Source organism: Lepidothrix coronata, unplaced genomic scaffold (assembly GCF_001604755.1).
Source record: "Lepidothrix coronata isolate B3197 unplaced genomic scaffold, Lepidothrix_coronata-1.0 Scaffold74, whole genome shotgun sequence".
NCBI classification, from domain to species: Eukaryota; Metazoa; Chordata; class Aves; order Passeriformes; family Pipridae; genus Lepidothrix; species Lepidothrix coronata.
In genome coordinates, this window is record NW_016690254.1 from 2355470 (window position 1) to 2367735 (window position 12266).

A 12266-nucleotide genomic window follows, 5' to 3' on the forward strand; every position below is an offset into this window, starting at 1 on the left:
GTAGGTGACCAAACGGATATGGAACTTCTCAGCCAAAGCAGCTGCCAATGCAGAAGATGATTCTTTTAGTACTTAAAAGGTTATTAAATCAGAAATCATATTACACCAGAGTAGGACACCTATGGCATTATTACAGGAATATTGTCTGGAACTCTGAAACCAAATTTGGAAAGACAGAAAGAGATCAAGAGTCAAAAAAATGAGACAGAGATCAGGAATGCATGTCTTGAGATTCTTTATCTATTTATTGAAGACTAAGAGATGCATGACAGAAATGAGATTCTTATTCTAGATTCAAAAAATGCAACAAAATAAAAAATGGCTGAATTTAATACCAGATAAATTTAAACTAGAAATAAGGCAAAAATAATTAAAAATTGAACATCTTAAAAAAAAAAAAAAAGGCAAGTTAACTTTCATCATCCAAAGTTCTGGAAGATAAATCGATATACTCTAGATCAGCCTAAAACTATTTGCTTGGTGTAGTTATTACTGGATGAAAAACTAGAGGCTACTAAGAAATTCAAATCAAATAGCTGCAGTGCTCCATCAGTCCTTAAAATCATGACTCAATAAAGATTCCTCAAGAATGCAAGTTAAATCCTTTATTACCCCTGGGAATTTTCTTCTGATTAGTGGATCAAAACAGAATGAAATAGATGTAGCAAAATAATTTCCTTTTTAAGCTATAAACTGTTTGCAGAAAATACCTATTTTGTTAACTAAGTAATGGTTGGAAGTATTGTATAAAGAGAAGGAATCCATTTTACAACATAGTAAAGCAAACACTTGGAAACTGGAGTTTACATGACACAACTACATAATATTTTTGGACTACAGAGGCATTCTGTCACTGTTAGGTGCTTTTCTGAATTACTGCATTCATGGGCAGAACAAATGCTATGAGTGCAACATGAGAGGGATGAATAGTTGACAAAGTAACAGAAATTTACTACCTGTATATGCAAGAGCATTAAGTACCACATGCATTTTCTTAATATGTCTGCAACCAAGCAGCCAAAGGAAATACAGTGAATGCTTCTTACTGAAAACCATTTTCTTAAAATAACTTTGATCTTAAGGAGTGAAAAATCTTACCTGCAAACATATTGCCAAGTTAACTCTACAGCCAAGTGATGTGCTGACAGCCCGTGGATGGAGACCAAGGTCTTTAAATAACTTTGAAAACGACTGAGTAAGAGCTATCCGAGGTCGTTCTTCAGCCACTACTACACATGTCCGCACACGGGAAAGGTCCAGTCCCCTTGCCTAAAAAGAAGTCAAAATGTAACAAAGGCCACAAATGGGCAGATTTAATGCAAAACAGTAGTACTTAAGCGTATTATGTAGGTATTATGATTCAAGAGGAACAGCAGAACAGAGGCTACGGTACCAGCACAATTTCCATCTTTCCTGGAGGCCGGATGGCCAGATGACAGTCTAATAGCTGTAGAGGAGCACACATACTTGCTTGTCATCTCAACATTAGCACACAGGAAATTATGGGCATGCTAATTCTTAAGGGAGGGAATGCTATTCCCAAAATTAATTCAGACGACAGTGAATAACAGCAAAAAGGAAGCAATGTCTAGACTTGGAAAAACTGATTAGGAAATTATTAAGCAAGGATGGTAAAGGCTGGAGACATCATAAATATCAGTATCTCAAGATCTAATTTAATTCAGTAGCACACTGGAAATTTTAGATGATTTCAGAAATTTAACTGGCTACTTGGCTTTTAATTCTGGGGGGGAAAAGGAAGATATACCCTCCTCCCCATACAATGAGGACAATCTAGTTAAAACAACACAGTACTTTTAAACGTGATTATTTAACTACAGAGGTCAAAATCAAATTAGTACTTCGTATAATCAGGGTATTCATAAAACACGCTATACAACATAATACTCCTTGGGCCTCTTGGACATTTACACCTCCGTTTTCCAACACTTGCCTATCAACTCAGGCTGCAACACAGATCAGAAAGCTTAGGTAAATAAAAGCCTTTCCTTGATGTTGAGTAGCCCTGTGATCTGAAAGAGACTGATTGATATTCATATATAGCCTTTGGCAAGGAATAACATGGGTTCTGTGGAAGCTGCTTGTGCCCTCTGATGATTTTCTCCTCGCAGCAGACATTTAGCAGAGCAGAGAGGCTCTCAAACACCACCCTGCAGGCGGCAGGTTGTGCAGCACAGCAGAATCACTCACCTTCAGCGACTCTGTTTGCGAACCGAGTCCCTTAGTACAAAGCTCCATGACCGAATAGGAACAAAAAGTGTCTCTCACTTTGTACTGACTCACGGCAAGAAGCCACAGAGCGGGATTGGTCTCCAGTTCTGAGGGAGGAATCAAAATAGACTGGTGTCCTGAATAAACGCTGTAAGACACAAGATTCATTAACACACACTAAACACCTGTGTCCACAGATGGTTACAAGCCATGGGGCACTAGAATATAGTTTATCACAGTACTGGATGAACTGTGTAAAGCCTTACAGTGCTCCACAGCTCCAGAAGTGTAACATGAAATTTAACTCTGTTTTTTGCTATACCTTTAGAATCTATGATGAATCATGAGGAAGGCAGGCAGAATGTGCTCCTAAACTACTAATTAACTCAAGATTCCAGTGGACTTTGCAGTTAGAACTGTACCAAAGAGAGCAAAATAGCTCAGTTATTAATGGTGATAATAAGCAGCATTATAATACCAACAAAAATTATGTGTTGCTGACAAAAATTTTAGATTGAGACTTTATCATTTTAAGACACCTTGATTAAAAGAGTACTTGATTGCTTAATATGGAAGTAACCTGTCTCCTGCTAACGCAAGCAAGAGGTTTGCAATAATTTTCAAGGGAGTGAATCTGCTCCCAATTTAACAATCCCTGTGGCTTTAGATTTCTTCTGTGAAAGTTTTATTAACTTTTGAAGCTCAAATACACTACATCTCTTGTTTACTGGATATCCAGCAAGCATAAATATTGAGAAAAGACACTTATCAGGGTCCCCGGAGGAAACAATTATGTCAGAGCTAATTTCTCTGGTACCTATGATTCTCCTCGAGGGAAAAAATATTCCCAATTTGATGTCTTATTTCCCATGGGTCCTATGCTGTTCACTCATCTCACACGGGCAGATTTACCATCAATTTTACAGTCCCCTCACGTCTCAATTTGTGATCTGCAGATATTTCAAACTGGAATGGTGACAGCGTAAAACCCCCAAATCATAGAAGTTCTGAGAAAGGACCATAAAAGCCCTCGAGATTTATGATGCACAAGAAAATTCCATTTGTGACTTGAAAACTTGAAATGCCAGCTTGGTACAGGAAAGCTGATGTTTTCAAATCCAAGTGCCTGAGGTAAGACATGAAATGCAACTTTATTTTCAGGAATATGAGGATCTCTGTAACACTGGACATCAGGAAGAAGACACACATTTTTGCAATTCTTGCAGACAGGATGCTCACACAGGTTCCCTCCTTGCTGAGCGAGTGTCCCCACTCCCCCTAAATCCAGATGAGAGTTCTTTCAAAAGCTGTGCCATGTACAACAAGGTTTATGTGACCTGGATGTCTTTACTTGGTACAATAAAGGCATAAAAGGTGTCCAAGTCCAGCCATAATGGCAGTTAATAATCCAAATTGTTTAGGTCTCTGCTGGAGTACGAGCCAGAAGATGTCATGGAATATGTATGAACTACAGTTCAAACAATTTCATTTATCACAGGGCAGAAATTTTATCTTTGACTGTTTGTCCACATTTATGCCACTCCTGCTGATTCATGACCAGTGACTTGCCACGGAGTGATGTGTTCTGGGCTAGGGCTGACACGACGACTACAGCACAGGCCGGTCAAATAAACCATTATGCTTTTATGGAATCAGAATAAAGTATGACTGAACCTTGAACATGTGCTGCATAAACATGTGAAAAGAGATCTTGGCGACATTACCCACACCTGAAAGGGGTATGCCCTGAGCTCAAGTGACAGATCAAAACAGCCAAGGAGTAGTAACAGTTCTTACTATAAATATTACTCTGTTCTTTCTTTCTTAGCCAATTCTATTAAGTTTTTCAGAGAAGTAAGACCAAAAGGTCTCACATATTCACAAATTTAAGGTTAGAGCCCCACAAACAATCAAGGGGTGCGATCTCTCTGGTAAATACATAATTTACAAACAAGAAGCTGTAACCACACAAGTAAGAATCACACAAGCATCAAACCCTTCCCTCTGTCCTCAAATTCTTCTAGTCGATGCAACCTGGTAAAAAAAAATCTGCACAACAATAAACAAGTTACCAAAATGGTCAAATGTGGGAGAATTATTACTCATAACCATATTAAGATCCCTTAAGTACCATTTATTCAGCGGGGTAGAACATACAAAAATCAAGCCAAAATCAAAAGAACAAACTTGCTTCCTGTACTGAAAAGTGCCCCCACAATCTCCATAGTAATATGGAAGAGGAAAGCTGCATTGCTTCAGTAGGAAAACCGAAAATTGATTCCAAGTGTATTTTCCCAGGAAATTGTCAAAAATAGTGGAATTTGGGAATAAAAATTTACACCAAAGAAAAATATTTTCCCTCTCAGCATGAGGATTTGGATTCAAAATAACCCATCCTCTCTAGACTGAGGGAAACAAATACTCTTATGATAAGTTATTGACTAAAACAATTACTCCAATTACACTGAAACAAATTAAGATGTTGCTAGTACCTATTCTGAGTTTTCTAATGCCTCAAAAATACTGTGTAGTGCAGGATCAAACTGCAGAGCAGCAGGAAATATCTAGCAGGAATGAAAGAAACTTTCTGAGGTGCAGAACCTCAGACATGTGCTGCTCTTGCCTGCAGTACACAAACCTACAGACTACTGATACCATGCCTGGAAACCATGCCCAACACAGGCTTTGCCTACAGAGCTGTGGTTTAGTAACCCATACATATCCTCAGATTTTCTAGAGCAGTTGGCAGAGGCAGAAGAAGAACTACAAACACATATTTCTGGGGTGAATGTGCCAGTTCCACAGCTGAAGTGGTTTATGCAGCACCTGGTCACCATGATGTCAGCCATAACTTGGCTCACCTCCCTGAATCAATCTCAGAAACACTATGGAGAATTTGTGAATCACTCCAAGCAACAAAATGTTCCTGATGGCCACATATCCTTGAAAATTCACAAGTTCATATTCCCACATTAACCCCTGAGAAGCTGTATATCACCAATGTTCTGATGGAGAGAAGCTGAGGAAAAAAATACTTCTTTGTACAGCTGGTTGAAACATTTCTACCATTCTGGTGGTTTCAAATCACTCTGAGATTTTAGAGAGTGTTTGCTTAGTATGAATGCCAAACACTAAGCAGAGGACCATGTCCTTGAACAAACTGCAGTTGTGGAAGTCTGCTTTGAAGATGCTGAATAAAGCTAGATATGGTTCCAAACCTACAGAAGTTCTGTCAATGCTGTCTCCATGTAATTCTAGGTATGGTAGACAAGTTTGGTAGGTTCATCTGGGCATGGTACTCTAGATTTGCTAGAGTTAATCCTGAAACTGAGGCCCTGAACAAGGTAAGACAGTTCCATCTCACCTTTAAACACAGTAGTTAAGATGGTTAAACTGTCAGCTTTGCTATTCTCATATGGGAACCAACAAAATAATGGTGAACACTGTAGCATCAAAGGGATCAGTGGGATATTAGGAAAACTTTGGGTTTTAAATATAAACTGTAGAACCTAAATTCCCCTTTCTGAGATTGCAACAATATTTGATACTTTGGACTAGGTGCAAGACTTCTTATGTAAATACTGGGAAGGAACTGTAGTGAGATTGCTTCTACCACTGCTGTAGAAATCACCTCCTGATTCAAGTCTTAAAACAGAAGCAGACACAGTGCAGAACTGCAGAGATTACCTGACAGACCTGGACACCTGTTTATCAGTCCTCACCATTTTTAGAAAATTCAAAAGGAGTAAGAGAAAAAGAAGACAAAAAAGGAGAGGGACTACAGAGCATCCCTGCATCATCTTGTCATAATGACTTTTGGGATGCAGATGCAGAGTGAAATGCAGGGGTGACTGAGATGGAAGAACACTTTTAGAAAAGCTGTCTTCTTTTAGGTGCCTGCATAGCAGTCTGGGACAAAGAAAGTATTCATGTGATTCACATGGTTGACAAAGCCTTGGGTTTCGGCAGTAAGTGAAGAGCCTTGTCTGCCTGCACTAATCAAGGGCTGCCCAAGGACAGGAATACTCCAGGTAAATGCACCAGGATGTATTTTGGTACCATCTGATCACAACACTGGCTGCACTGCTTGGCAAGCTGTTTTGGCAGCATATGGAGATGCCTGGAAGGACATCTTGGCACTTAACTGTTCCACTGAATCAGAGACTTACCCCATATTGTGCTGAGGCAGATTAACAGTAAAGTGTGAGGTTTTATAATAGTTCCAGAAATTTCAACAGGTCAATAAATGCTGACAAATGGCAACTGCACAAATTTGCAATTGCATTCTGGCAGGCTACTGACCCATCACTGCCCTTTTCAGGTGACATGAGCTGCTTTCCCACTTAACTGGAGGAGCCAGGTAAGCACAGCTGAATCTCATAAGTATATGCATTTAGTTTCTGCATTTCTACAGATGATACTTGGCATTTGGTGATGAGGGACAGGTATGGGAACTGGGCATTTGGTAGAGTCCAAAATAACTGAGTTGCCATGCCCGTAATTCAAAGCCTGTGAAGAGTCTGCATTGCTGAGTTAACCTACATGGGACTGAGCAAAAGTCTTCACAATCACCTGGACCAGATCTTGTAGGAAGGACAGCCATCAGGGACAGTGTTTGGGCATATATCTCACTTAGGCTTCATAGGACTTGGGACAAAATTCAGCCTTCAGTTCTGGAGACCCACTATGTGCACAGAAGAGGGAATTTTGGAGAATGAGTAACGGACCTTACACCACCTGCAGAGTCCAAAGATGCCCAGTTGGCACACAGTGCACTAAGAGCATGACTGCACATGGTAAGCAGATAAATTATCAGTACTGGAGAGACAAGGGAGGCAGAGACAAATCACAAGTGTAACTACTGTACAGCAAAAGGCCACTGCTCAGCCTTGAGCACCACTTGGGTGGTGTCTTATCACCATCTCTCCTGCCTCAGTTACTCCCCCATGAATGGGCATGTCTACAGAGCTGACAGTCTCTCGACCCATCTCAGAACTCATGTACAAGGTGATTCAGGGCTTTCAGCTGCTCTTGAACCTTCCAGACTTGAGGCAGGTTTAACAGTCCTATTGTAATGTGGAAGAAATGCTAATTGCCTCTCCACAAATTACCATACACTGGCAAAAGAAGCCCCAGGAAACTGGCACACAGCAGTTTGTGGGCAGATGCACCTTCACATTCCTCCTGTGCTTGGTATGCACTTTGCAAAACATGAGAGATGCTTATGTTCATATCCTTCACTTCCCATGTCAGAATTATCCTGTTCTGATGTGGCATTTAGGCTTCTTTATGCAGTGTTGCCTTTAATTTGCTATAAAAGGGCTCATAAATTGGGCACTCATGCCTGCCAGGTACCTTCAAGTTAGCCTAAAAAACGTAACAATAAATAGTGAGTCCTAGCACACTAAAGTTTCCTAAAATGCAGTTCTCATGTTAGTGTTGCAATTCTTTGCTTATTTCTTGAACAGTTCCACTTGTTTGGCTACTAAGAAACCTTGCAGTCTCTTGCTGCAGAAGCTACCTAGCAGCACCACTGGGGATTTTGGCTTCATGCTATGGAACAGAGACAGCAGGATAGGAGAAAGCCACTTCACTGCACCTTACCTCAAAACCCTTCCCTGGATCATTTAATGGCATTCATGCTATTTATTACATGGCTGTTATGGACCAGAAAATTCAGTTCATCTGGTCCAGTCTGAGTCTCACTGACTTAATAAAATTTATTTTAAATTATTAATGTACTTAATTTTAATTTGAATAAGGACAATTCTATCTTCCAGTATTAAAAGTAGAACTGCAATATGAGTTTGCTTAGCTGGTCTAAAGTAGAGAGAAAATTCTTATTCTATTTCATTACTCAGCAACTATCAATTAAGTGAATTCTCACTAATGAACTGTAGAATGTTCTATTCTGCCCCACAGTGAGGAGCATTAAGATAGGGACATCTTAATTTCAGGAAGCATTTCTGAACAATAGGGTTCAGAATCCACTCTTTATCATTGGAGAACACTTTTAATTATTTTTTTTTCCTTTTCAAGAATGTAATACAGTTTAAAATGTAATGCAATGCAAGTCAGAATAGTAGGATCACCCTCTCAGAATGGATCAACAAGATTATTAAAGAGAAAAACGCAAACATAATGTATTCTTTTATTGAGACGAGTTAGAACCTGTTAAAATTAGGAAGTTAGGAGTCTGTGAACTCACATGGGGCTGATGGCTGCCGCCACACCTAGGACGTGCTGTTCAATGACAAAGGTTCCAAGGAAACCCTGCTGGAGCATGCAGCCAGTTTAGAGGGAACAATTCTTTTTAATGTATTGCTCTGCTTTGCAAGGTTTCTTTATTATTTTATAACCTTTAGGCCATAAAATAATAAATTCTTAAAATATAAAAACTTTGCAAAACTATGCAATATATTCCGAACTTACCAAAGGGCTGGCTCCATGCTCCAGCAGCTTTCCTAAGTAGCTTTGACCTCACAGAATGGGGCATTCTGGGGCACCGCAGTGGAGCAGGCCAGCACAACGTATAAGCACCTACAACGGGGATAAAAGATTAGTTTTTCTTTCATTCCTTAGTCAATGCCTCCTTTGGTCTAGTTAACAAAGGGATTAAAACATACTTGGCATTTTAACCACACCCAGCACAGGAGGTTGATCTCTCTTCCTGATGGGCTCCTAAAATGAAGAGTCCCTATTTAACCCTCAAAACCCCCTAACTGATCAAAAATTGAAGATCTAACTTCATTTCCGTATGCCATTAAAAATACTAATTTAGTCAATGGGAGTGGTGACACACAATCGTAATTTTATATCAGAATTCTCTGAGATAGAAATCTGGGCTGAAATGTTAAGCAGGATTTGGTTACGCTGAACCTCAAAGGGTAAAATGCAAAGTTGCAAAATTTCAAGTCATGAAGAGCAGGAGTCTAATAAACTCCAGGATGTATTTTTTGCTATCACATCAAGAAATACTCATTTTTAAAACAGTAATGAAATGGGAATTAAGTTTGTAAGTGGAATTAATGAAGCTGTATCTGATGCCAGCTTTCCCCAAATGACAATTGCAATTCTAGCAGCCCGCAGTTTTTCTGGTTTAATAGGAATGGGAGATCAGTGGCAAAGAAGGGATTGATGTGATGGTTCATGAGACTAGAGTGTTGCTGGCCTCATCTCAGTTCCTTCAACTCTCGTTTCCTTTCTCTTCTTTGAAAATAGTATGAAATTTCCTATTCCTTCTATAAGCTACAAAGGGCACATATGCTGATTGCTTTCCCCCAGAGGTTTGCTGCTTTAATTCACTTGCCAGTCATAAACAATCTTCTCCTCCTAAAAGGCTGAATGCTATCAGTATTGGGAAGGACCTCAGGGCAGTAAATGCTTATTTGTTGAAAAAATAGTTTTGGAAGAAATAAAAATTTTTGTATTCAGGAGAGTGATGGACACCACAAATTACCTGAGTTTTGGACAGGTCAACATTATCTGTGTTTTATGCCTCTGTCATGATGTTGTATATGCTCTATGTTTCAACATTATCCTATACAAGCATACATTCCTTAGTTGAACTCTCCTACGGTTCAGTCCTTCTCTGGTCTCACTGAATGCACTGAGGCAAATTTGGCTCAGCCCCCAGCAGAGCAAAGGCCTAACAGTGATAACATCAGGACATGCTGGAACACGCAAGTCTATATAAAAAATACTCAGTGGATTTTAAAAAAATCATCATTTTAAAAATTTAACTTAAAACAGGGTGATTTGATAAAATCTCAACATTTCTGATTTTTTTTTTTCCTGCATCCTAGATATTTTTACCTTTCTTTTGGGGAAATAAGAAGCTGAAAAAAAAAGTTTTTCAAAACAAAGGCAACTCTAATCCCTATGTAAAATCCAAAATAGTATTAGGGCAAGTATAGCTTAAATCACAAGAAACTGATCAAGAATTAATAAGATAATACTGTTAATCTTTAGCCTATTTAATATCTAATAATAAATATTTTTAAAAGGACAATAAAACAGGCCAACAGCCTATTTTAAAATAAACAATAATTGTTGAAAAGAAATCGTTGCAGTTGTTATCAAATAATACTTCCTTCAGTTATTCAGTAAATTGGTACGAAGTTTATCCAGTGTATTTTTATTGCCCTGGATTATCTTCATTTTAGTAACTAAAAATAGCAATACTGCTAAAATCAAAGAACTTTCTATGGAGGGAGTAGAGATGTTGGACTACTGTCACTCTAAGATGCCTTCATAAAAACAGGTTCCATTAACAGTCCCATAGTTCTTTCTCTTTGCATCAACCCAGCTAACCTTAAAAATAAATAAATTGATGGACCTGCTTTCAGTGCTGAACTGTAACTTCCCTGGAGTACAGAGATTGACAGAATTGTTTCTGTCAGAAATGTCTAAAGTTATTAGCAAAAAAAGCTGATTCGCATTTGACTCTAAATGTTTGGTTTTTTCCTGATAACTTCGCTACTTCCACACAAGTACCTGCAAGAAAACACACTTCCACATCTCTACAAAAATCACATCCCTAAGTCCTACAAATGAGGAAGTCCCCCGATATCTACTCTTGCTTTCAGATTAGAGAATGAAAAAGAAGACACCAGATAACCGCCTCCTTAAGGTAATTTTGGTAAAGCGCTGCTTTCATCGAATAAAACAATCCAGGCTCTGCAGAGACAGCAGTAAAACAGCAGGAGGTCAATGAGCAGCCTCCTTGATGCTCTGTACTTCTAAGTCTAAATACCTACGGCCATGCCCCTCTCAAACAAACCATATCTTCCATACAGCACTCTCCACACAGCTTCCAGCAACTCCAATTGCCTACGGCAGTCCCAGAGGTGTTGCCTGTTCTTCCCCGTTCTTTTATCACTCACATCATCCAGTTTGCTGTGTTACAGTACAATGGAGACGGTGTTTCAAAACAGGCAGAGGAGAAGCCTCACCTGCAGAGGCACCAGAGGACAAACCCAAGTCCACAGTAGGGGTCCAAGCAGATCGCGACTTCTCGGGAGGGATAAAGCTCACACTGCAGCTTAATAGAACGACAAAAGGCACTAGTGGCTGCATGAGACATCTGAAAGACAACAGCAAAGTAATTAAAAATGATCAACTACGTTGTTCGGAAGACTGCACCAAGTGCTTAAATCAGTTACAGGATAAAAACCCCCAAATAAATATTGACTTTATGCTCAGTGTAAGCACACATGGAATTTATATCTAAGGAAACATAATTTTCCTACAAGAGGGCATCCAAATAATGGTGAAAGGGGAGAGAAGACAGAATGAATGATAAGTTTGAAGTGATTTAGGAAGAAAGCTGTGAGTGGTTTAAAGATGTGCTCCAAGCTATATGCAAAGCTAATGATAGCACACTAAACTTTCTGGAACAACAAAGGAATTAATGACTGCACGGCCTGAATGAAGTATTTTGTTGATCAACAGCAACATATTTCTAAGTACGTATTTCTTAATAAAATACCAATGCACTTTTTAAATGGACAGGGATTTTGCCTGCAAAACAGTACAAAGGACCTAATCATTCAGTGATAAAGATTCCTAATAAACTTAGTAAAGTTTCTGTAGTAAGTCTTCATGTTGTTTAATATGTCTTCAGCTCCTAGTTGAGAAAAATGCTCTCAAAATCCTGGTGAGAAAGCTCTTGGAGATAAAAGCAGATAGTAGAAAAACAGAAATAAAAAACCTGATCAAAAGGAAATTATCCTGATTTTTCTTTTAATGTTAGGATGCTTTCCACATACACCCATCCTGACTCAGAAGTCAATGGACACAGTCAATGGAAACAGAAAAATATCTTTGTCGTATCTATTAGCAAACAATAAAGATACCCTCGTTAGAAATACAGTCTGGGTAGGATTTAACTTACCTAACCTTTGATCTCTGCCACATACAGAGCTGGTTGCCTTATATACTGCTGGAGTCAATGGAGGGGAACAGACACTTGGAAGGTAAACTTTATTTGATCTTAAGGTAAACAGGGGAATAAAGCTTCAGAAGTGACTTTT

The 12266-nt window shown here is 39.0% G+C and overlaps 1 protein-coding gene across 4 annotated transcripts in view; it reads right to left on the reverse strand.

The window, feature by feature from the left end:
- Positions 1-12266, reverse strand: part of DIP2C (disco interacting protein 2 homolog C) — a 310204-nt gene that overhangs the window by 34835 nt on the left and 263103 nt on the right. For all 4 annotated transcript variants that reach the window (XM_017819402.1, XM_017819401.1, XM_017819400.1 and 1 more), the window contains 3 exons: positions 11187-11317; positions 2212-2380; positions 1099-1269 (listed from right to left, as the gene is read on the reverse strand). In XM_017819402.1, the coding sequence (XP_017674891.1) occupies positions 1099-1269; positions 2212-2380; positions 11187-11317 (471 nt within the window). The remainder of the gene's footprint in view (positions 1-1098; positions 1270-2211; positions 2381-11186; positions 11318-12266) is intronic.